The 26,947-nt window shown below is 46.2% G+C and overlaps 1 protein-coding gene across 1 annotated transcript; it reads right to left on the minus strand.

Moving 5' to 3' along the window:
* Positions 1-679: 679 nt before the first annotated feature.
* Positions 680-24,591, minus strand: LOC126095684 (uncharacterized). The gene is made up of 2 exons (XM_049910440.1): positions 24,246-24,591; positions 680-855 (listed from the first exon to the last, which is right to left on the minus strand). The coding sequence occupies exons 1-2, from the start codon at positions 24,589-24,591 to the stop codon at positions 746-748; spliced, it is 456 nt and encodes a 151-aa protein (XP_049766397.1). The 3' UTR covers positions 680-745.
* Between the last annotated feature and the right edge of the window lie 2,356 nt (positions 24,592-26,947).

Here is a 26,947-nt window from a genome sequence, read left to right on the forward strand (position 1 = left end):
TCGAGAAGAGAAACCGTGCGCTGTTAGTTTTATGTGAACGGCAGCAATTATATTGCTGCGTTGAGAGAGTATCACTGCCTGAAAGTTCTGCGGAGAGGGCTGTACGTTAGGAAGTGTGGATGAGGGGTACACTTAGGATGGAAGGTCAAGGCCGCTGTAATGTCACTCCTTATATTGCTGCGTTGAGAGAGTATCACTGCCTGAAAGTTCTGCGGAGAGGGCTGTACGTTAGGAAGTGTGGATGAGGGGTACACTTAGGATGGAAGGTCAAGGCCGCTGTAATGTCACTCCTTAAAGAACAACTACCAAATTCATTGTTTATTCAAAACAGATAAGAGACAATCAACGTGTGCATCTTTTATAAAATGTTACAGATATCTTGCTTTTCAAGCAAGACAGCAGATAACAATTACCGGCAGACTTAAAGAGATGACCCACAGAGATTTCAAATAAATTATAGTCAGAAGCTGATTTAAAGAAATGGCACAAAATTTTTTTCTAAAAAAATATAATCTACAATATGAAGGTGATTTACCAAAAGCATTAGTGCGTTTAGAACCCCCAAAAACTCAACCAGCACAACACGTGACTGTAATTACAATTCATACTCAACAAATTTAAAACTTAAAAAAAAGAGTACATGAAATCGGTTATGCTTATCAAACGGGCTTTGCCCCAGGCTGCCCTGGGCAAAGGTGACTTAACTTAAATGCCGGAAGCAGCAGGCCAGCCGTCCCAACAACACCTAAACGCCGGGGCCCAACCGGGAGTCACTTCCCACTAGACGGCACGTCACAGCTTCTGTGCACCGAAGCGGGACGTGGCGCCGCACCCACGCAGCCCAACTCGCAGAAACTGGAAAATAAACAGAGCGCAGAAGACATGGCAAACACCAACCAAACAGCAACCAATGTACGTCAAGAAATCGATAGACAATTAAATACGCAAACCAATTACTGTTGAGTGAGTGCATTGAATAAGTGCACGTATATAAGGAAGTATATATAAACGACTAGCTTTACAATATACAAGTTTTATTAATAACAGAATAACTCGTCGCAATTTTTTTTCTTTTGCAGCAATGTACCATGGACGTCGCTTGATGGCAATAACCCTAAATCACACGCACGCCTTCGTGCTAATGTGCCTATTAATAGTCATCCAACCAGCGGATTTTAAAGCAAATAGTAACTGCTGGCCGGCCGCTGTGGCCGAGCGGTTCTAGGCCGGAACCGCGCTGCTGCTACGGTAGCAGGTTCGAATCCTGCCTCGTGTATGGTTGTGTGTGATCTCCGTAGGTCAGTTACGCTTAATTAGTTCTTAGTCTAGGGGACTAACGACCTCAGATGTTAAGTCCCGTCGTGCTTAGAGCCATTTGAACCATTTAGTAACTGCTGGTCTGCATACAGTCACACAGACTCTACCGGCAGCTCTTACTTCGGCAACACGTACATTAGAATCAACCGAACAACAAGCACACTCGCTGCAAAGCAAATTGTTTGACGAAACCAAGGCACCAAAAGCACTTACACGTACGATGGAGTGCGTCGTTCGAGATGGTCTCGAGGGATAGGTCTCTCCGAGAAAACAGGCCCCAAGGCAATGCGACGAGCAGCGCCCGAAGTTGACATCAGGCAGGTCCACCACAAACTCGCGACCGTCCTGCAAGGTAGACCGGCCCGCGCAGGGCTGCACAACACACGTGCTCGCGGAACAAGCTGTGAGCAGCAAGGCGCGAGCACGGAGCAGCGCGAGCACGCTACCCCCACTACCGGACCAGAGCGGAGAGTGGGGAGAGTCACGTGGGGCACACAACAGCTGCCGCCAGTCAATGCAAATCTGCGGCGACCTGCAGGGATATCACTCACGAATTATTACTGCGACAAATGAAACGAATAAAGGAGAATGTACACGTGCCACATAATTTTATTAGCTTAGTGTATGCCTCTACATTCGTATTAATTTGTGAAGTGTTACACAATAAAAGATGTCACTGAAGTGTGGGATTCTCGGTTATCTTGTACTTTTTGCTCTTTACAATTGCGTCTATGTTCGGAGTAATTGTTCTTGTGCATTGTAGGCGCAGTGTGCAGTTTAAATTTCGATCAGACAATGCGTTTCTCAGGCGCGTCTTGTTACATTTCATTGCAGAGAACAGTTGTACACAAACATACGTGGAACCGAACATTGATGTTATTCTAGCCGCCAATTTGTGCAAACGAGAAAATCTATCCTGAGGGAAGTGTCTGTAGCATTCCAAAACGTTTTTCTTGTTCTGAAATTTGTCTCCGTATTCTCTGTCACACTGCAGGTCAATAATTTCTAGTTGCAGCTCAGGACGAATCTCTTCAATATTCGCTGAATATGGAGAGGAGAACAGATCAAAATCACTGTCTAGTGCTGTCAGATCTTGAAAGCGTTGATCAAATTCTTCCTTAAGGGCAACTAAACTATGTGAATAACGTTCACAGTCTTTGTGAACATCTTGCACGGATGATAATTTAGGAAAATGAGCTAGATTTCCTGTTTCCATTTGACTCACCCAAAGCGTCAATTTCATTTTAAAAGCTCGTGTTCGATCTATGAAATGAGTAATTAGCAGATCTTTACCTTGTAGTGAAATGTTCAAAGCATTCAGATGGCTAGTTAAATCTGCTAAGAACGCGAGATCACATTTCCAAGAAGGTTCTTTCAATTCAGGAACACACATGTTATTTATTTCCATGAACATATTTATCCCATGTAATAGGCAAAAAAATCGATTTAATAATTCGCCACGACTAAGCCAGCGGACGTCGCTGTAATAAGGCAGGCTACCATACTGGCTTTCATGCTCAAGAAAGCTTTTAAATTGCCTGTGTTGTAGCCCATGCTTCCTTATATAGTTGTTTGTACGAACAACAACACTCATCACATTTTTTAGAGAGATACTCTTTGCACATAAGTGTTCCTGGTGGATCGCACAGTGAACGCCCCTTATTTCATTCGGCACGGTCAGTTTTTGCATTTTCTCCTTCAAAAGCGCAACGAAACCTGACTTTTTCCCTGTCATCGCTGGTGCACCGTCTGTAGACACTGAAACTAAAGAATTCCACGACAATCCTATATTTTCAACACTTCCTTCAACACTACTTAAAATATCACCTCCGGTTGTAGTGTTCTTCATGGCTACTACATCGAGGAGCTCCTCCCTCACCTGAATACCTCTACTAACACCTCTAATAAATATGGAAAGCTGCGCTGTTCCAGTGATATCAACACTTTCGTCCAGAGCTAGACAATAGGCCATAAAATCTTTACAGATATTTGCAAGCTCGCTCTGGACGTCGTCGGCCATGTCCTGTATGCAACGCATAATGGTCATGTTAGATAATGCACAATCCGAAACTGTTCAACTTGATATGGACTCAAATGTTCCGCTGCAACTACCAAACATACTTTTATTAAATCGCCATAGTGAAGGGGCGCAGGGATTTTGCTAAAAGGAAAGCAATTTTGTAACTCACTCTGAGAGCTGCCTCAGTTGATTTTTCTTCGTCGTCCAGATCTTCTTCGGATAGCTTCCTTTTAAGTTTCATAACTTCCTGTGCACGATCTGGTCCATCACATTTTCCACTTCCGTAGTCTTTCGCGTGGTACGACATATAATGTCGCTGCAAATTAAATTTCCTAAAAGAATTCAGCGTTTTGTGACATACTAAACATTTTGCGACACCATCTTTTTCTGTAAACAGATACAATTCCTCCCAATGGGGGTTGAACTGCGAAAGCATGGTTGGGGTTACACAATGGCGACTTGACATGATTCTTAACCAGCGAAGTGACTGTTAGAGCTGATCGTAGTACTTTTAACGTTACACAGTCGGCGCGAATTCAATAGGCACGCTGCGGCCCTATTCAAACGTGCGCGCGCATTTCCCCTCCCTTCCCTCCCTCCCTACACCGCGACCTTGCACCTGCTCGCGAGCACGTGCCTGAGCAGACGCGAGTACTCGCGCTCAAAACCGGCCAGTTGTTAAGCCCTGTCTCAGCGCATCGTGGCGAGTCCGACGACCAACTCCCCTATCGCAGATACCGCCGCCAGATCACAACAGGGGCAAAGGTCGTAGTACAGCAGGGTAATCTATAGTACTGCCAAAGAGCTGGTATGCCAGAAAAGGGGCTCAAGGGCTGATGTCATTTAATAGTTAATAATGAAGTTCGAAACACGGGTGGACTTGGTGTGGCATCTGTGAGAGGAAGGCGTCCTGCCCCCGTGGAAGCTGTTGACGAAGCTGCTGTTACTGCAGCACGTGCCCAGAGTAGTTATAGTGCCCGCACAATATCGCGAGAATTGCCCATACCATAGTCAACAGTGCGGAAGGTATTGCTAGCTACACTCCTGGAAATGGAAAAAAGAACACATTGACACCGGTGTGTCAGACCCACCATACTTGCTCCGGACACTGCGAGAGGGCTGTACAAGCAATGATCACACGCACGGCACAGCGGACACACCAGGAACCGCGGTGTTGGCCGTCGAATGGCGCTAGCTGCGCAGCATTTGTGCACCGCCGCCGTCAGTGTCAGCCAGTTTGCCGTGGCATACGGAGCTCCATCGCAGTCTTTAACACTGGTAGCATGCCGCGACAGCGTGGACGTGAACCGTATGTGCAGTTGACGGACTTTGAGCGAGGGCGTATAGTGGGCATGCGGGAGGCCGGGTGGACGTACCGCCGAGTTGCTCAACACGTGGGGCGTGAGGTCTCCACAGTACATCGATGTTGTCGCCAGTGGTCGGCGGAAGGTGCACGTGCCCGTCGACCTGGGACCGGACCGCAGCGACGCACGGATGCACGTCAAGACCGTAGAATCCTACGCAGTGCCGTAGGGGACCGCACCGCCACTTCCCAGCAAATTAGGGACACTGTTGCTCCTGGGGTATCGGCGAGGACCATTCGCAACCGTCTCCATGAAGCTGGGCTACGGTCCCGCACACCGTTAGGCCGTCTTCCGCTCACGCCCCAACATCGTGCAGCCCGCCTCCAGTGGTGTCGCGACAGGCGTGAATGGAAGGACGAATGGAGACGTGTCGTCTTCAGCGATGAGAGTCGCTTCTGCCTTGGTGCCAATGATGGTCGTATGCGTGTTTGGCGCCGTGCAGGTGAGCGCCACAATCAGGACTGCATACGACCGAGGCACACAGGGCCAACACCCGGCATCATGGTGTGGGGAGCGATCTCCTACACTGGCCGTACACCACTGGTGATCGTCGAGGGGACACTGAATAGTGCACGGTACATCCAAACCGTCATCGAACCCATCGTTCTACCATTCCTAGACCGGCAAGGGAACTTGCTGTTCCAACAGGACAATGCACGTCCGCATGTATCCCGTGCCACCCAACGTGCTCTAGAAGGTGTAAGTCAACTACCCTGGCCATCAAGATCTCCGGATCTGTCCCCCGTTGAGCATGTTTGGGACTGGATGAAGCGTCGTCTCACGCGGTCTGCACGTCCAGCACGAACGCTGGTCCAACTGAGGCGCCAGGTGGAAATGGCAGGGCAAGCCGTTCCACAGGACTACATCCAGCATCTCTACGATCGTCTCCATGGGAGAATAGCAGCCTGCATTGCTGCGAAAGGTGGATATACACTGTACTAGTGCCGACATTGTGCATGCTCTGTTGCCTGTGTCTATGTGCCTGTGGTTCTGTCAGTGTGATCGTGTGATGTATCTGACCCCAGGAATGTGTCAATAAAGTTTCCCCTTCCTGGGACAATGAATTCACGGTGTTCTTATTTCAATTTCCAGGAGTGTATATTACGCTGGTACCGTTCAAGATGCAGGCGATGTTGCAATTCAAACCTCATGATCCGCAGCAACGTTCTGAATTTGCTCTTTGGCTTCTTGCACAGATCGATGCTGATGACACGTGGCTGGGCAGTGTTCGATGGAGTGACGAGGCACATTTTAGACTGCACGATCCAGCAGGATGCAGTGAATATACGCGACTTCCAAATTTGGGTCACTGTTAAGCCGCTTGCTGTGCACGAAGAGCCATTCCACTGGCCGTATTTGACCGTGTGGTGTGCATTCACAAGCACTTTTATTCTCTGCAGTTTCCTTTTTGAAGAGAATATACCCAGAGGGTCTGTCGGGTGCGGCGTGACGTCTGTGCATTATCGAGGATTCCTTGTACGGCATGTATTCCTGCTTTGTAAGAGTGCAACTGTGTGGAAACCACTGTTTTTATGCAAGACGGAGCAACACCTCATGTCTCTTACCCAGTGAAAAATCTACTTAATGTAACCTGCCAAGAACGTGTTATCTCCAGAGGTTTTTGCAGATGCATGATCTGCAAGATCACTTGATCTGAATCCTTGTGACTTTTACCTCTGCGGATATTTAAAAAAAGACGTTTTTCAATACCTACGAGTGACATTGCAACCAACAGCCAAATGCTTCACAAAACATACAACACAACGTGCAGCCCAAGCAATAATAGCAATACAGGACATCAAAAACATCCGCCTACTCAGTCTAGAAACAGCCATGAAATTATTCAACGCAAAAATCTTGCCAATCCTGGCCTATGGGATGGAGGTTATATGGGACCACCTGACAGAAAAAATCTAGAAACACTAGAAAAAGTAAAATCGACCTATCTAAAATGAGCACTAGGTCTCTCAAAGACAACAAGATCTAGACTAGTGTACATGCTAGCGAGAGAGACATTCCTAATTGAAGACATAAGACTTCGATATATGATGCCACACACCAGGGCTTCCAGAAAGCAACTGAAGATCATGGAGGACAAACGAGAAAAAATATGGCCGGAGTTTTACGGCACCGAAGCAATGACGAACCGCTCATGGACAGCACCAAACTTCGAACAGCGACATGTTGTAACTAGACTTTCTACTCACGGCTTTCATCATCTAATCTGCAAAAACAAAACTTATCACGACCCAACCGCAACATGTGTATGTGAACTGTGTAACGATGCCTGTGAACGATATCACATAGAACTGTGCAGTAAAAGAGTGAAATCGATAAATGAATATGCAAAAATGTAATATGTAAATGTAAAATGTTAAGCAAAGTAACTGTATATGGCTATTTGGCTGCAATTTTATTAAATAAAATAAAAAAGACGTTTACCTGGGACTAGTTCGGCCTCTACCTGATCAGATGGTCAGCTTACAGAAACACGTTGCTCAGATTCCACCCGAACTGCTGCGAAGATGCAGGATCTCGTGGACGTCTCCGGTAGTCATACTGAATAAATTGTATGCGCGGCAGATAATAATTAGATCAACATTATACCTTTCTCACTCGTTTGACATTTTCTGGCCACGTCTCGTTCCTATTACTTACGCATGGAAACAGTTTTCTCGCTTTCGCCGCTCCAGATTCGCACCAGGTGGCCGAAATTGGAACTAATTTTTTCCAGTGCAAATTGGTTCCGCATTAATGTGTTAGAATATCTACCAAGTTTCGGTGGCAAACGATAATTACAGCCCCCACACTGGACCTCTGTGGGTAGCTGCACGTTAATTATAACTATTACAGGGCTTCTTAATTATTGCAATATTGCACTGTCTGTGTTTTTTCTGAATTACGATGCAAACTTTCTTTGGACATACATACATGCATGCCGCAAAGAAGAAGCACTGCGGTGACTACAGTCATTATAAAATATGTGACGTATTTTCGCGATTGCGAATATGGACAACCATCAGCTGTAGAATGGAATGAATACAATAAATATTCCGTTCCGTACTAGGACTCGAAACCGGATTTCCAGCATATAGTGACCGGTCGCCATACTATTTGGCTATCCGTGCACAACTCAAGACCAGACACAAACTTCCGTACATGGTCAACGACTTGTCTACAACCTGTACTCGTACATCCATTATGTATATTTCTGTACAGGTGAGACATTTTCCTTGAAAGTTGCTTGCCCAGTGTTGCCGGATAAATACGACTTTGCAGTGCCTGTGGTATTCTGAATTATGACGCAAAGTACCTTCGGACATACACGAAATTATACATAATGGATGTATGAGTACAGGTTGTAAACGCGTGGGTGACAACATATGGAAATTTGGGTGTGGCCGTGAGTCGTCCACGGATAGCCAAATGGTAAGGAGACCACTCGCGATAAGCAGGAAATCTGGGTTCGAGTCCCGGTTCGGCACGAATTTTGTTGTAGTCATTCCTTTCTACAGCTGATGGTTGTCCATATTCACAATCGCGAAAATACTTAATATATTTTAATTATTAGCTGTGGAGTGTCCAGAAATATCACTCCTCGCGAGTCAATGCGAGGATGGAGACACTTATACACTACTGGCCATTAAAACTGCTACACCACGAAGATGACGTACTACAGACGCGAAATTTAACCAACAGGAAGGAGATGCTGTGATATGCAGATGATTAGCTTTTCAGAGTATTCACACAAGGTTGGCGCAGGTGGCGACACCTACAACGTGCTGACATGAGGAAAGTTTCCAGCCGATTTCTCATACATAAACAGCAGTTGACCGGCGTTGCCTGGTGAAACGTTGTTGTGATGCCTCGTGTAAGGAGGAGAAATGCGTACCATCACGTTTCCGACTTTGATAAAGGAAGGATTGTGGCCTATCGCGATTGCGGTTTATCGTATCGCGGCATTGCTGCTCGCGTTGGTCGAGATCCAATGACTGTTAGCAGAATATGGAATCGGAGGGTTCATGAGGGTAATACGGAACGCCGTACTGGATCCCAACGGCCTCGTATCACTAGCAGTCGAGATGACAGGCATCTTATCTGCATGGCTGTAACGTATCGTGCAGCCACGTCTCGACCCCTGTGTAAACAGGTGGGGGCATTTGCAGAACAACAACCATTTGCACGAACAGTTCGACGAGTTTACAGCAGCGTGGACTATCAGCTCGGAGACCATGTCTGCGGTTACACTTGACGCTGCATCACAGACAGGAGCGCGTGCGATGGTGTACTGAACGACGAACCTGGGTGCACGAATGTCAAAACGTCATTTTTTCGGATGAACCAGGTTCTGTTAACAGCATCGTGATGGTCGCATCCGTGATTGGCGACATCGCAGTAAACGCACATTGGAAGCGTGTATTCGTCATGGCCATACTGGCGTATCATTCGGCGTGATGGTATGGGGTGCCATTGCTTACACTTCTCGGTCACCTCTTGTTCGCATTGACGCCACTTTGAACAGTGGACGTTACGTTTCAGATGTGTTACGACCTGTGGCTCTACCCTTCATTCGATCCCTGCGAAACCCTACATTTCAGCAGGATAATGCACGACCGCATGTTGCAGGTCCTGTACGGGCCTTTCTGGATACAGAAAATGTTCGACTCCTGCCCTGGCCAGCACATTCTCCAGATCTCTCACAAACTGAAAACGTCTGTTCAATGGTGGCCGAGCAACTGGCTCGTCACAATACGACAGTCACTACTCTTGATGAACTGTGGTTTCGTGTTGAAGCTGCATGGGCAGCTGTACCTGTACACGCCATCCAAGCTCTGTTTGACTCAATGCCCAGGCGTATCAAGGCCGTTATTACGGCCAGAGGTGGTTGTTCTGGGTACTGATTTGTCTGGATCTATGGACCCAAATTGCGTGAAAATGTAATCACATGTCAGTTCCAGTATAATATATTTGTGCAATGAATACCCGTTTATCATCTGCATATCTTCTTGGTGTAGCAATTTTAATGGCCGGTAGTGTATTAGACAGATATACACGTGTATCAGTGCAGAGAAGGTATCCGTGTCCGCCAATACAATGAGATGACAAAAATCATGGGGCACGTCGTAATATCGTGTCGGACCTCTTTTCGCTCGGCGCAATGTAGCAACTCGACGTGGCATGGTCTCAAGTGGTTCGAAGTCCTCTGCATAAATATGGTGCCATGGCGCCTCTATAGCCGTCTATAATTTCTATAATTGCGAAATTGTTGCCGGTGTAGGGTTTTGTGCACGAACTGACCTCTCGATTATGTCCCATAAATATTTGATGGGATTCATTATGGGCGATTTGTGAGGCCAGATCATTCACTCGAACTGTCCTGAATGTTCTTCAAACCAATCGCGAACAATTGTGGCCTGGTGACATGGCACATTGTCATCTGTGGTGTCACCGCCAGACACCACACTTGCTAGGTGGTAGCTTTAAATCGGCCGCGGTCCATTAGTACATGTCGGACCCGCGTGTCGCCACTGTCAGTAATCGCAGACCGAGCGCCACCACACGGCAGGTCTTGAGAGACTTACTAGCACTCGCCCCAGTTGTACGGACGACTTTGCTAGCGACTACACTGACGAAGCCTTTCTCTCATTTGCCGAGAGATAGTTAGAATAGTCTTCAGCTAAGTCCATGGCCACGACCTAGCAAGGCGCCATTAACCATTTCTAGAGAGAGTCTCACTTGTATCATCAAGAATGCTGTATACAGATGATGGATTAAAGTTAAGTATTCCAGCAGCTACGTACTTCTCTTTATAGCATTCATTACGTATCCTATTTCAGACCTAAGCAAACCTGCGTGAGTTGACGCGTGCATTTCGGCCTCCTTCTCTACAAACAGTGTCGGCACATCTGCCGACACTTCTTCATCCATAAAAATTCCTTCGGTATTTGCGGACATTAAGTCCATGAGTGGCTGCACATCGTCGCCAAAAAGCCGAACATAGCCGTTTCCAGTCAACGATCGATTCTGTCGGACTAGAAGGATAAGTCCACTCCACGCGAGCGCAGCCCACACCATTATGGAGCCATGGCAACCTTGTAAGGTACCTTGTCGACAATTTGTGTTGATGGCTTCGTTGCGTCTATGCCGCATTCGAACCATTCCTTCAGCTCTTACAAACTGAAATCGCGAATCGTCTTACCAGGTGACGGCTTTCCAGTCGTCTAGAGTCCAGCCGATATGGCCACGAGCCCGGGAGAGGCGTTGCAGGCGATGTCTTGCTATCAGAAAAAGGCACTTGCGTCAGTCGTCTGCTGCCGTAGCCCATTAACGCCACATTTTGCCACGCTGTAGTAGCGGATACGTTCATCAAACGTCCTGTAACGCCGGAAATGCATATCCTCTTATTTCCATCTATTGTACTATAAATTTGTTTTCCTTATTTTTGTTACCTGAATATATAACATTTTTGTGTCTTCGTATTTTGTAATTGTTTTACTATTTGTATATATATATATATATATATATATATATATATATATTTATGCATTTATATCGATGTATAATTGGTTTGTTTCGTAAATATTATTTGTATTTTTACGCTGGTTCTTGCCTAGGGAAAACTGCTATGGAACGATTACATCGATAGTTCGTGTGTAGAATCAAAGTGTGTACGATCTTTGGTAGTGCTAACTCTGGCGCGTGGAGCGCGGGCAGAGAGAGAGTCTGGCTGGAGTAGCGAGTGGAGCAGGTGTGTTGTGTGAAGCTCCCGCGAGTTGCCGCGCTTTCGGGGTTTGGCAGCATGTAATTGCGCTCGACTTGCGATGATAGTTTCTGACATGGTGTCGCGGACGGGAAGCATTAGCTGGCGCACATCAAGAGCCCGTTTCGTCTGGTGACCGTGTCGAGAAGAAGGCACGCCAACATCCAGCTTCTGCAACAGCGACGGCCGACAATGAGTGACTGTCGCCACCTCCTCGATCGACGGCTTCAAACCTTCAATCAACCAACAAGGAAGACTGGAAGCACGTAAAGTTTTAGAACTGTATGGCAGACCTGAGCTTTCCAAACTTTTAAAATTGTTGCATCACAAAATTACAGCAACTTAGCATGAACGTTTGTTGCTCATTGTCGCAATTGTATTGCCAAGCAGGGTCCCTTCCTTTTCCGAAATGAACCCGAGTGTCATTGAAATTCAGACGCCAGCATTAAAATACAATCATTCAATTTCGCTGCTTTAATTTCAAAGTTCAGTTAATGTATTCATAGCTGGCTACAATATTCAGATTACACTAGCACAAATTAAGAGTGCGAGTTTTGTTACCGTATTTTAGCTTACCTGTGACTGCAGCTCAGCTTGGTACGTACTAAATTTTACTATTGTTAATTGTTCAGAATCATTTAATTCAAGTTCAAAGTTAAATCTCTTATTTCTAAATTGCGTAGATTCAAGTAGCTTTTGAAATGATTGTTGAGGTAGTCCAAGACTAACCGTATTTTACTGAATTTCGATGTGCTTCAGAAAGAAAGCTCACTATTAACTTCAGTCACTAAATTAACTTTCGATTTTCCTGTTTTATTAATTCTTTTGCTAAATTAAGTCAGAGTGTAGCGAAATTCATTACTTCTGACAAACTTTCAGTTTTCACACTGCACGTGTCAACCTTCAGTTGCCACGCTTCTAGTGCTAGTTATATGTGTAATAACCTTTCGTTTTCAGTTACTATAGTAATTGTCCTTAGGACTGGCGACCGTAATTTCCCCCAAATCTCAATATATAATTACCGCCAGTTAATTGTTAACGTAATGGCCACACATTTACTTTCTTTATTAACTTTACCCTTTTTCAAAATTAATTTCCACCAGTTGCATTAGCATTTTTCCTTTCATTTAGATGTAACCCTTTCCTCCCTCTTTACCGACAGATTAACTTCAGTGACGATTGCTTTTCCCAAATTTCCATTAGGTACACGCGGTTTAATTTTTCACTGTCATTAAGGTCGATAAGTGACGGGGAGGTTACAGTCCCACATTGATTTTTGCGGTTATTTCAAGCAGTGTTGCTCGTCTATTAGCACTGACAATTCGACGCAAACGCCGCTGCTCTCTGTCGTTAAGTGAAGGCCGTCGGCCACTGCGTTGCCTGTGGTGAGACCTAACGCCTAAAATCTGGTATTATCGGCACACTCTTGACACTGTGGATCGCAGACTATTGAATTCCTAATGATTTCCGAAACTGAATGTCCCATGCGTCTAGCCCCAACTAACAGGCCGCCTTCAGAGTCCGTAATTCTTGTCGTGCATCGAATGAGATGGTACAGTGGTTAGCACACTGGGCTCGCATCCGGGAGGCCGACGATTCAAACCTGAGTCCGACCATTCTGATTTAGGTTTTCCGTGATTTCCCTAAATCGCTCCAAGCAAATGCCGGGACGGTTACTCTGAAAGGGCGATGTCGAATTCTTATCCCATCCTTCCCTAACCCGATGGGGCCGATGGCCTCTCTGTTTTGGCGCTTCCCCCAAATCAGCCAATCACTCCTGTCGTGAGTCCATAAATCACGTCGGAAACCCTTTTCACAGTGACCACCTGAGTACAAATGACAGCTCCGCCAATGCACTGCCCTTTTACAGATCGTGTGCACGATGCTATCGCCATCTGTCAGGCGTGTCCGAGGCAAGTGTGGTAGGACACTGTTGTTCTTCATATACATATATGATTTGGCGAACAGTGTGGGCAGCAGTCTGCGGTTGTTTGGTGATGACGCCTTGACGTACGTAAGGTGTCGAAGTTGAATGACTGTAAGAAGATACAAGACAGACAAAATTTCCAGGTGGTGAGATAAATAGCAGCTATCCCTAAATGTGGAAAAATGTAGAATAATACGCATGAGTAGGAAGATCAAACCTGTAATGTTCGGAAACAATATTACTAGTGTCCTGCTTGACACAATCAAGTCGTTTAAATATCTGGGCGTAACGTTGCACAGCGATACGATATCGAAAGAGTATGTGAGAACTGTGGTAGGGGAGGTGAAAGGTCGACTTCGGTTTATTGGGAATATTCTAGGCTAGAGTGGCTCACCTGTAAACGAGACCGGATACAGAACACTGGTGCCACCTATTCTTGAGTACTGCTCGAGTATTTGGGATCTGTACCAGGTCAGATTGAAGGAAGTCATCGAAGTAATTCATACGCTTCAGGAACACAAATGGGAATCGCTGGAGGGAAGACGACCTTCTTTTCGAGAAACTACACTCCTGGAAATTGAAATAAGAACACCGTGAATTCATTGTCCCAGGAAGGGGAAACTTTATTGACACATTCCTGGGGTCAGATACATCACATGATCACACTGACAGAAGCACAGGCACATAGACACAGGCAACAGAGCATGCACAATGTCGGCACTAGTACAGTGTATATCCACCTTTCGCAGCAATGCAGGCTGCTATTCTCCCATGGAGACGATCGTAGAGATGCTGGATGTAGTCCTGTGGAACGGCTTGCCATGCCATTTCCACCTGGCTCCTCAGTTGGACCAGCATTCGAGCTGGACGTGCAGACCGCGTGAGACGACGCTTCATCCAGTCCCAAACATGCTCAATGGGGGACAGATCCGGAGATCTTGCTGGCCAGGGTAGTTGACTTACACCTTCTAGAGCACGTTGTGTGGCACGGGATACATGCGGACGTGCATTGTCCTGTTGGAACAGCAAGTTCCCTTGCCGGTCTAGGAATGGTAGAACGATGGGTTCGATGACGGTTTGGATGTACCGTGCACTATTCAGTGTCCCCTCGACGATCACCAGTGGTGTACGGCCAGTGTAGGAGATCGCTCCCCACACCATGATGCCGGGTGTCGGCCCTGTGTGCCTCGGTCGTATGCAGACCTGATTGTGGCGCTCACCTGCACGGCGCCAAACACGCATACGACCATCATTGGCACCAAGGCAGAAGCGACTCTCATCGCTGAAGACGACACGTCTCCATTCGTCCCTCCATTCACGCCTGTCGCGACACCACTGGAGGCGGGCTGCACGATGTTGGGGCGTGAGCGGAAGACGGCCTAACGGTGTGCGGGACCGTAGCCCAGCTTCATGGAGACGGTTGCGAATGGTCCTCGCCGATACCCCAGGAGCAACAGTGTCCCTAATTTGCTGGGAAGTGGTGGTGCGGTCCCCTACGGCACTGCGTAGGATCCTACGGTCTTGGCGTGCATCCGTGCGTCGCTGCGGTCCGGTCCCAGGTCGACGGGCACGTGCACCTTCCGCCGACCACTGGCGACAACATCGATGTACTGTGGAGACCTCACGCCCCACGTGTTGAGCAATTCGGCGGTACGTCCACCCGGCCTCCCGCATGCCCACTATACGCCCTCGCTCAAAGTCCGTCAACTGCACATACGGTTCACGTCCACGCTGTCGCGGCATGCTACCAGTGTTAAAGACTGCGATGGAGCTCCGTATGCCACGGCAAACTGGCTGACACTGACGGCGGCGGTGCACAAATGCTGCGCAGCTAGCGCCATTCGACGGCCAACACCGCGGTTCCTGGTGTGTCCGCTGTGCCGTGCGTGTGATCATTGCTTGTACAGCCCTCTCGCAGTGTCCGGAGCAAGTATGGTGGGTCTGACACACCGGTGTCAATGTGTTCTTTTTTCCATTTCCAGGAGTGTATATTGAGAAAATTTAGAGAACCCGCCTTCGAAGCTGACTGCTGAACGGTTCTACTGCTGATAATATACGTAACATACAAGGACCACGAAAATATGTTACGAGAAGTTACGACTCATACGGAGGCATATGGAGGGTCGTGCGAGAGCTTGTGGATCCGTCCTGTGCCCACAAGCTCCCGCACGCCTCATACCTCCGCTCCGCCACTGTCTTTGCATTTACTAACTTACAAAGAATTAGTTTGAGGACTACTCATCCATCCTCACATTGGTAACTTTGCTTTGAAGCTGTATGTCATTCGCCATGGACTATTCAGAATAGTAGAGAGCATAGTTCTCAATAAATAACTGGAAACCAACATTTGCTTGCAAAATATGAATAATAAATTAGGAATTTGTATTTGTTTAATGTGTTTATTACCTTAAATACCATCTCATAAACCCAGAAAACAGGAAATAATAGCAAATCCCAGTTCCTTCGGTCACCAGCAGATGGGCGCTCTGTAAAATCTCGATAATAGTTCGATCCCTGTATTACTCCAGTAGATGTCCCCAACAGGAGTTTAGAAACGAAACAGCGTCCAAATTAATTCTTTTCCTCATCTAACATGTCGAAAAATCTTAAAAGATCTCCAAAATAAGGTAGCAGCACAAAAAGTACAGTGTTTGCAGTAGTAGTTGAGGTAACTATGTGAATAAACGATGTCTGATGTCACAATATGAAAAAAAGTTTGCATTGTAAAAGAAAGTGCGAGATAATTTTCATATATACACGTATTCGTCAAATCAGTGCCCAAAATCCCGATGTATTTGCCCCCATGGTAGATTTCAACAACTGATATTTGAGAATGTAGGACTGAAAATGCTATTTCATAAAACTACAGATGGCAGCACTGAAAAATCGATACTTCTCTCTAAAAAATTAAAAACCAACATTTACTTAGAAAATATTAATAATAAATTAGAAATTCGTATTTGTTGAAAGTGAGTTTTACCTTAAATACCTTCTCACAAGCCCAGAAAACGAAATGATAGCAAATCCCAATTCCTCCAGTCATCAGTACAAAAAAATGCTGTTTGATGTAACAATATTGCAAAAAAACGTCTGCAGATTAAAAGAACTCGTGAGTTGATTTCCGCATATATACATATTCATCAAATTAGTGCAAAAAATTATGAAGTATTTTTCCCAATGGTAGATTACAACAGTTGACCTTTGATAATGTAGGCCTCAAAATTCGATGACATATAACTGGCCTGACCAACAGGAAAAGAAAAACGCTACTTACATAGAAGACATGCCTTATCTAAAGCATCCCACCTCCATACTGGTCGAGAAAGCCACGGACTGCATGGGTACCGTGGTATTAAAATATGTTACAGATAGATGCGTTCGTCTATATCTGGAGCCTTCCAAACAACGGATCACACGATTATGAACTTGAAGTGCCCTATGTTTGTCTGCCTACGTGTCAGTGAGATCGTGTGCCTTGCTTCTCCGCCTGCTTTTGCCTATGTTGGTGCACAATTGGTTACGAAGTGTTGTACCAGCGTGCCAGGATGGGGTCTTGCCTTACTATCTAGCATTAACAGAGCAGAAGTACCGCCATCTTTGATCTTCAGAGTGTGAAGGAGGCTTCCGTGGTAGTGGAAAGTATTAACATGTTTTCCTCCAATGTGTTAAACTTCCCTCGGTTATTGGGGAGGCAGAAGAGACCAACTGACATACACTTTACTTTGTGGTTCTTACTGGAGAACTTAGACAATCTTGTTACTGATATTGGTAGTATAACGTACATAGCTACCAATAAATAATCCAAAATGAATTTCTCAGTTCTTCAAGAGGAGGACATATGACGATTGTTAAACGCCTACCTGAAGCTTGCAAGAGAGGAGTTGGAAAAAAAGAAGTAAATAAATGAATATAATGTTCTATTTACAAGATAATTATTTTAGTGGATGTGTAATTTATGCTATCACTATCACCAACAAGATTGTCCATTTTCTCTAGTAAAAACCACAAACAAAAGTGTTCGTCAGTTGGTCTCTTCTTCCTCACGAAGATGAGAGGAGTGTTTAGCACATTGGAGGAAGAAATGTTAGTACTTTCAACTACAACACAAGCCTCCTTTAACTCTCTAAAGATTCCTTCTAAATATGCTTGTACTTGCAGTCTAATTGAAAACTCACAGCTCACTTGCACTGCTGTGTGTGTGTGTGTGTGTGTGTGTGTGTGTGTGTGTGTGTGTGTGCACATGTCAGTTTCTCACAGGGCTGTCAGGCATTGGGCGTTGGGCATCATGGGTCAGATGTCAGACATCATGCATCATGCACAGACATCATGTGTTGGACATCATGTGTCAGCTGTCAGGCGTCAAGCAACCAGCATACCTGTTCGAATCTATGCTCTGTTAATGCTAAATACTAAGGCAACACCTCAGCCTGGCATGCTGGCACAACGCGTTATAACCAATGGTACAGCATCATAGGCAGCAGATGGAGAAGCAAGGCACACAATGTCACTCAGAGCTAGGCAGAACCAGCTGGAGTATTTCAAGTTAATGATCGTGCGATCTGGAGTTCGTAAGGCTCGAGATATAGATGGAGGCACCTGTCCATAACATGTGTTTTACCACGATGCCCATGCAGTCTGTGATTTTCTTGACGAGTATGGAGGTGGGATGCTTTAGATAAGGCATGCCTTCTACATAAGTACCATTATTTTTTCTGTTGTTATAAGCCTGGTCAGGATAGTTTTATGACATCGAATTTTGTGAACTACATTCTCAAAGGTCAACTGTTGTAATGTATTATTTACATTTTGTAATTAATTGTTAGTTTTTAATTATTTGTAGAGAAGTATCGATTTTTCAGTGCAGCCATCTGTTGTTGAGAAACAAGTAGGATATGAAAGTGGACTTGCTTTTATTTATAGTATCAAGGCTGGTAGAAAACTCATTTTCAACAAATAAAAATTCCTATATCGTTATTCATATTTTGTACACAAATGACGGTTTTTAATTATTTATAGAGAAATATGCTGTCTAGTCGTTCAAATATTCCATGGCAAACGATATGCAGCTTCAGATCAAAGTTACCAATGTGAGCACTGGTGAGCAGTCAGAAAACTAATTTTTTGAAGTCAGTAATGCAAAAATAGTTGCAAAGCAGAGGTGTGAGGCCCATGAGCACATGGGCACATGGGGGTGATGGGCAGAAATCTGCAGAACTGCAGGGAGGGCGGAGTGTGCAGGGGTTGGAGGTGCTGATGTCAGCGAAATATGACATATACGCAAACTACAGTCAAATCTCACTCCCAAGAATGGAGGAGAATGGGGAGCAGAGGTGCTTCATGCAGAAATGGAGGTGGATGGGGGGTGAGGAGACCCTCCTGCTATTATCCCATGGCAGGTTTTCATGATTCCTGGAAAGATCTCGGAGATAAGCAAGTGCTGATGGTGACGTCAACAAAATACGACATGCACAATTGTCTCAACTGTAATTTGACACCAAAGATCATTTGAAGGGTATTTCGTATGCCCACTGCCTACTATCCACCAGGAAGTTTGGGGTCAGCACTCCCTCCACTGTAGAATCGAAATACGCTCCTGGAAATGGAAAAAAGAACACATTGACACCGGTGTGTCAGACCCACCATACTTGCTCCGGACACTGCGAGAGGGCTGTACAAGCAATGATCACACGCACGGCACAGCGGACACACCAGGAACCGCGGTGTTGGCCGTCGAATGGCGCTAGCTGCGCAGCATTTGTGCACCGCCGCCGTCAGTGTCAGCCAGTTTGCCGTGGCATACGGAGCTCCATCGCAGTCTTTAACACTGGTAGCATGCCGCGACAGCGTGGACGTGAACCGTATGTGCAGTTGACAGACTTTGAGCGAGGGCGTATAGTGGGCATGCGGGAGGCTGGGTGGACGTACCGCCGAATTGCTCAACACGTGGGGCGTGAGGTCTCCACAGTACATCGATGTTGTCGCCAGTGGTCGGCGGAAGGTGCACGTGCCCGTCGACCTGGGACCGGACCGCAGCGACGCACGGATGCACGCCAAGACCGTAGGATCCTACGCAGTGCCGTAGGGGACCGCACCGCCACTTCCCAGCAAATTAGGGACACTGTTGCTCCTGGGGTATCGGCGAGGACCATTCGCAACCGTCTCCATGAAGCTGGGCTACGGTCCCGCACACCGTTAGGCCGTCTTCCGCTCACGCCCCAACATCGTGCAGCCCGCCTCCAGTGGTGTCGCGACAGGCGTGAATGGAGGGACGAATGGAGACGTGTCGTCTTCAGCGATGAGAATCGCTTCTGCCTTGGTGCCAATGATGGTCGTATGCGTGTTTGGCGCCGTGCAGGTGAGCGCCACAATCAGGACTGCATACGACCGAGGCACACAGGGCCAACACCCGGCATCATGGTGTGGGGAGCGATCTCCTACACTGGCCGTACACCACTGGTGATCGTCGAGGGGACACTGAATAGTGCACGGTACATCCAAACCGTCATCGAACCCATCGTTCTACCATTCCTAGATCGGCAAGGGAACTTGCTGTTCCAACAGGACAATGCAAGTCCGCATGTATCCCGTGCCACCCAACGTGCTCTAGAAGGTGTAAGTCAACTACCCTGGCCAGCAAGATCTCCGGATCTGTCCCCCATTGAGCATGTTTGGGACTGGATGAAGCGTCGTCTCACGCGGTCTGCACGTCCAGCACGAACGTTGGTCCAACTGAGGCGCCAGGTGGAAATGGCATGGCAAGCCGTTCCACAGGACTACATCCAGCATCTCTACGATCGTCTCCATGGGAGAATAGCAGCCTGCATTGCTGCGAAAGGTGGATATACACTGTACTAGTGCCGACATTGTGCATGCTCTGTTGCCTGTGTCTATGTGCCTGTGGTTCTGTCAGTGTGATCATGTGATGTATCTGACCCCAGGAATGTGTCAATAAAGTTTCCCCTTCCTGGGACAATGAATTCACGGTGTTCTTATTTCAATTTGCAGGAGTGTATATATAAACGAATATATGTGTGTGTATGTGTATGTGTGTGTGTGTGTACGCGCGCGCGCGCGCGCGCGCGCGTGTGTGTGTGTGTGTGTGTGTGTGTGTGCGCACGTGTGTGTGTGTGTGTGTGTATGTGTCTGTATGCTCCATGCTTCATATCTACTCCTGAACCACTGGATCAATTTCACAAAAATGTGGAGCATATATTACTTGTTGTCTGGGAAGAAGTACTGTCAGAGTAACAACCGCCCAACTTCTACAGGGCTGCGAGGTGGGGTTCTTAGCCCTTGACATCTAGGCTGCCCTGCATGACAGGGATGCTATGCACTTAGGATTGGAATGTGGTCGAGGGCCGTACACACAGATGAGCACAGCTAAGCAGAGAGATCAAGAAGGGAGAGAAGGAGTTGGCTAGTGAGAGGGTGCAGGAGGAGATGGAAAGACAGAGAGGGAAGGAGGACTTAGTCACAGAGAGCAGGTGTCAGAGATAGAATCATGGGGGAGGAGGAGATGGACAGAGAAAAGGGGGAAGAGATGAGAGTAATATGCAGGGGGTGGACAAGCATATGGAAACACCAGAAATACAACACATTAACGAGCATAATCCGATGCAGGAAAACGATTGACATTCAAAACAGCTTCCAGTCATCTCAGAATGGATATATACAGGCCCTCTATGGTTTTCAAGGGAAGCTTCCCGCTAAATAGTGGCACATTCAGGTAACAATGTTGGAGGTGGATAGCGATCATCAACCTTCTCTCCAAAGTGGTGATAATATTGAGATCTGGTGACTGTGGTGGCTAGGAAAGATGATAAAATTGATCCGTGTGCTCACAAAACTAGTCCTGAGCAACGCGATCTGTACGAATAGGGGACCTGCCATCTTGGAACAGAGCATAACCAATGAGGAACAAACATAGTGTGATATGGTCAGCCAAAATGGTCACATAATCCTTGGCAACATTGCGATCTAGCAGAGTACCTTCCTCATGAAATAGTAAGATACGGCTGCCCAAATCACTACTGAACACCTGCCATGTTTCTCTCATGGGAAGTAACCTCAGCCAGAAGCTGGAAACATTGTGCAACAAGACTCATCCGACCAAACAACTTTCTTCAGATGCTCAATAGTCCACATCTTTTTCGCTTTGGCACTACGTTTTCCTGTTGCAGACATTTGCATCACTCGCGCTGGAAGTCTCTTTCTATGGAGCTCCTTTCGTGCTGTTTTTGTGCTGACAGAGTTCATGAGTGCCACATTCAGTTCTGCAGTGACCTTTGCAGCTGTCACCCTCTTATTTCTCGTCATAATCCTCTTGAACGACCAGCCGACCGCGGTGGCCGTGCGGTTCTGGCGCTGCAGTCCGGAACCGCGAGGGTGCTACGGTCGCAGGTTCGAATCCTGCCTCGGGCATGGGTGTGTGTGATGTCCTTAGGTTAGTTAGGTTTAAGTAGTTCTGAGTTCTAGGGGACTTATGACCTAAGATGTTGAGTCCCATAGTGCTCAGAGCCATTTGAACCATTTGAACCTCTTGAATGACCGTCTGTCATGATCACACAATACACGGTTTCGCCTGCGTTGTGACTTAGAGGGTGATATTTTCCTTCTTTCCCTATATGCTGTATAAATCTCGATATGGTGCCTTTTGAAATACTAAACGCTTCAGTTTTCTCACGTTCGAATTGGCCTAGTTCCAATATAATGACCTCGCAAGTACACGCAACACTCTTCCGACCACGACTGACGCTTGCAACATATTGAGAACAATGCATAACTGTCGTTCGTGGCCAAACACAACAGCAGAACCTACAGGCTTAGCTACTATTTTCATTTATGATCAAGCATCCATTTCTTGCCCTGTTTCCATATTTTTGTCCAGCCCCTGTGAGTGCCATACGCGAACACAGGCGAAGCTAGGTTCAAATGGCTCTGAGCACTATGGGACTTAACATCTGTGGTCATCAGTCCCCTAGAACTTAGAACTACTTAAACCTAACTAACCTAAGGACATCACACACATCCATGCCCGAGGCAGGATTCGAACCTGCGACCGTAGCAGTCCCGCGGTTCCGGACGGAGCGTTAGAACCGCTAGACCACCGCGGCCCGCTTCGAAGCTAGGGGTAAAGCGATAGTACCCATGTATTTATATATACGATGGTCATATCAAAAGCCCTGCACACTGCGCATGCGCGACGGTTACGGTGTCGTGATCGATTTGAAATTCATGTCCGTTGTGAGCGAGACTTTCGGTGTGACGGTCATGTATGCGTTTGCTGGTTTGCATGGATGTGTCGTGAGTAATTCGGTTTCAAAAAGAATGCTGAAAGCGAGTCAAGTTGGATTACACGTAGTGGCCAGCTTTCTTGCATCAAAATCGAATCCCTACGCGGAAAGAACCCAACGGAAATTTGCAACGCTTTGAGAGAGGTGCGTGGGAATAGTGTAGTTGATTGCAGCACTGTTATGATGGTGGTGTGCTCGATTCCGTGAAGGTCAGGTAAGCATTGAGGACGACCCAAGAAGCAGAAAGCCAACAAGTGAAACAGACTGCACCTTCCGGGTTTTATGAGAAAATTGTTGAAATGGCTCTGAGCACTATGGGACTCAACTGCTGTGGTCATAAGTCCCCTAGAACTTAGAACTACTTAAACCTAACTAACCTAAGGACAGCACACAACACCCAGCCATCACGAGGCAGAGAAAATCCCTGACCCCGCCGGGAATCGAACCCGGGAACCCGGGCGTGGGAAGCGAGAACGCTACCGCACGACCACGAGATGCGGGCGGACTGCTGTCAGCAGGTGTCCTTTTGCAACAACAGACAAAAGGCGGTTATTACGCAGTGCTACAACCTCGGATTCCTTCACAGCCGTGGTTCATGAGGACACATCTGGACCGATCCACGATTTCTTCCATCATATGACTCCGCTTCAATCATGCCTCTTTCCCACAACATCTACATTGGATCAACGTTTACAGTTCACCAGCATGTGAGTGTGATCCTGAGTCGGAAGCTGACGTCAACCACATCTTATTTATGTGCCCCAAATTTGACCGTGAACGGCTGGTCTTTCTGAAGACATTGCTGAGTATGGGCTACCATCTTCCTCAATCAGCTTCTTCTCTTTTGTGTACTAAAGGCGTTCGTCTATATAAAGTGATAGTTAACTTCATCAAGAGTACTGGTTACAATCTGTAGGTTTTAATGGTGTACATAAATTATAAATATGTCTTGCTGATGAAGATATTTCAAAATTGGTATGAATTGTAAGCCAAGACACTTTTAATTATTTTCCAATTCAATTCAATTTTTAAAACATTATGTACAAAACTGTAACAGTTAAGCTTCTTATTCTTGTAAATATGCATTTCTGTATTTGTTTATTCAATTATGTGTACATTGTCACTATGTGTTGCCGATGGCTAAATTGAGTACACACACAAAGGCCAAATAAAAAAAAAAAAAAAAACAAAAAAAAAACAAAAAAAAAACATGACAATATGAGGCCCCATACTGCCCGTACAACAGTTGCAACAGTCACAGACCTGCATTTTGAGTGTCTTCCTCATCCACTCACCAGACCTTGCCCCAAGTGATTTCCATATGTTTGGACAACTCAAAGACGCAATGGGAGGAAAGAAGTTCCGTTCTAATGAAGAGGTACGCATGAGTGGTTGCGTGGACTACCAAAAGAATTTTTTTCTAAAGGAATTTATGCACTTTGTAAGCGCTGGAGGACTTGCATTGAGCGTGGGGGAGATTATGGTAAAAAGTGAGGCAGCTTTGTACCACCTCTGCACAGTAAGTAATATTTAAAAAAATATTTAAAGTTTTCATTTGACTCACCCTCGTAAATTATTTTCTTCAATTCTCTCTCACAGCGAGTAGAACTTTTGAATGGCCCTAATATTTTGTACGCAGAGAGTGGTACTGAGCTGAGGAGCACGAGTGAACTGAAGTGGGCCACGGCGCGCACAGCAGACAGCAGAGTAGTGGAGCACAGCACGCCGGAACCAGCCGTAGGTGGGGCCGTGAACTGCGCGGCCAAGGCTGCCCCGCCAGAGGCCACGGGCGCGCCTGTTCCCCGGTTCAGCAGCCCAGACTGGCGCAACCAGCTGCCGGCTGGTGCAGCCGCTAGCGACCATGGCGCCGCTCGGCGAGTGGCTGCCGCGCGACCTACACTACTGGCCATTAAAATTGCTACATCCCGAAGATCACGCGAAATTTAACCGACAGGAAGAAGATGCTGTGATATGTAAATGATTAGCTTTTCAGAGCATTCACACAAGGTTGGCGCCGGTGGCGACACCTACAACGGGCTGACATGACCAAAGTTGTCAACTGATTTCTCGTAGACAAACAGCAGTTGACCGGCGTTGCCTGGTGAAACGTTCTTGTGATGCCTTGTGTAAGGAGGAGAAATGCGTACCATCACGTTTCTGTGAATGGGCTTGCTCTGAACTTTGAAAAAACACAGTAAATCTAATTTTATTCTACAAAAAGTATAATTCATTCTATAAACCTAACACATCAAAAGAAGTCAGTAGCCAGGGTAGAGGATACTGAGTTTTTGGGTGTACATTAAGATGAGAATCTTAGTTGGAAAATTCATAGTTTGGATCTCCTAAAGCGACTAGGTTCAGCAACTTTTGCAATCAGAATAATTGCCAATTTTGAGGATGTAGAAATTAGTAAGCTAACATACTTTGCACACTTCCACTCTGTGATGTCATACGGAATAATATTCTGGGGCAACTCAACACTTAGGCAAAAGATATTCACTGCTCAAAAGAAAGTAGTTAGAATAATGTGTGGGGTTCATAGTCCCACATCTTGTAGGCATATGTTTAAAAGGTTAGGAATTCTTACAACGACTTCACAGTACATTTACTCAGTAATGAAATTTGTTCGCAACAACATGGACCAGTTTAAAATCAACAGCGACATTCATGATTACAAAAGAAAGACCTACACTATCCTTTACTTAACCTATCTTTGGCACAGAAAGGCGTAAAATAAGCTGCTACAAAACCTTTTGATAAATTACCAAATGAAACAAAATGTTGACAGACAGCAGTAATAGTTTCAAAAACAAATTGAAATCATACCGACAGGACAACTCCTTCTATACTGTAGATGAACTCTTCAGTATGAATAAATAAATCTGGAGATATAATATATGCATTTTGTGCCATTTAACGAAGTGGGATAGATAAAAGAAATATTTAGGTATAATGTAAACAAAAAAAACTTGTTTCCTGTGCGCATTTCTCGTTCATTTGACACGTTCCACATCATAACGGTTTTTGCGTGCTATTGATCAATGGAACACGCAACTAACTAACTAACTACACTACTGGCCATTAAAATTGCTACACCAAGAAGAAATGCAGATGATAAACGGGTATTCATTGGACAAGGTCGGATTGTAGCCTATCGCCAGTGCTCCTCGCTCGCGTTGGTCGAGTTCCAATGACTACCAGCAGAAAATGGAATCGGTGGGTTAAGGAGGGTACTACGGAACGCCGTGCTGGATCCTAACGGCCTCGTATCACTAGCAGTCGAGATGACAGGCATCTTATCCGCATGGCTCTAACGGATCGTGCAGCCACGTCTCGATCCCTGAGTCAACAGATGGGGACGTTTGCAGGACAACAACCATCTGCACGAACAGTTCGACGACGTTTACAGCAGCATGGACTATCAGCTCGGAGAGCAAAGCTGCAGTTACCCTTGACGCTGCATCACAGACAGGTGCGCCTGCTATAGTGTACTCAACGACGAACCTGGGTGCACGAGTGGCAAAAGGTCATATTTTCGAATGAATCCAGGTTCTGTTTACATCATCATGATGGTCGCATCCGTGTTCGGCGATATCGCGGTGAACGCACATTGGAAGCGTGTATTCGTCATCGCCATACTAGCGTATCACCCGGCGTGATGGTATGGGGTCCCATTGGTTACACGTCTCGGTCACCTCTTCTTCGTATGAACGGCACTTTGAACAGTGGACGTTACATTTCAGATGTGTTACGACCAGTGGCTCTACCTATCATTCGATCCCTGCGGAACCGTACATTTCAGCAGGATAATGCACGACCGCATGTTGCAGGCCCTGTACGGGCCTTTCTGGATACAGAAAATGTTCTACAGCTGCCCTGGCCAGCACATTCTCCAGATCTCTCACCAATTGAAAACGTCTGGTCAATGCTGGCCGAGCAACTGACTCGTCACAATACGCCAGTCACTACTCTTGATGAACTGTGGTATCGTGTTGAAGCTGCATGGGCAGCTGTAACTGTACACGCCATCCAAGCTCTGTTTGAGTCAATGCCCAGGCGTATCAAGGCCGTTATTAAGGCCAGAGGTGGTTGTTCTGGGTACTGATTTCTCAGGTTCTAAGCACCCAAATTACGTGAAAATGTAATCACATGTCATTTCTAGTATAATATATTTGTCCAATGAATACCCGTTTATCATCTGCATTTCTTCTTGGTGTAGCAATTTTAATGGCCAGTAGTGTAGTTAGTTAGTTAGTTGCGTGTTCC

This window comes from Schistocerca cancellata, chromosome 8 (assembly GCF_023864275.1).
Source record: "Schistocerca cancellata isolate TAMUIC-IGC-003103 chromosome 8, iqSchCanc2.1, whole genome shotgun sequence".
NCBI lineage: Eukaryota > Metazoa > Arthropoda > Insecta > Orthoptera > Acrididae > Schistocerca > Schistocerca cancellata.

What these genes read in the sequence shown, in the direction of transcription:
- LOC126095684 (XM_049910440.1), bottom strand. Translation starts at nt 24,591, where the DNA reads ATGGCCAGTAGTGTAGGTCGCGCGGCAGCCACTCGCCGAGCGGCGCCA. An exon ending in GAAGAAAATAATTTACGAGG is followed by an intron (nt 856 to 24,245) that starts GTGAGTCAAATG and finishes TTTATTTTCCAG; the next exon opens with TTTCTGCGAGTTGGGCTGCG.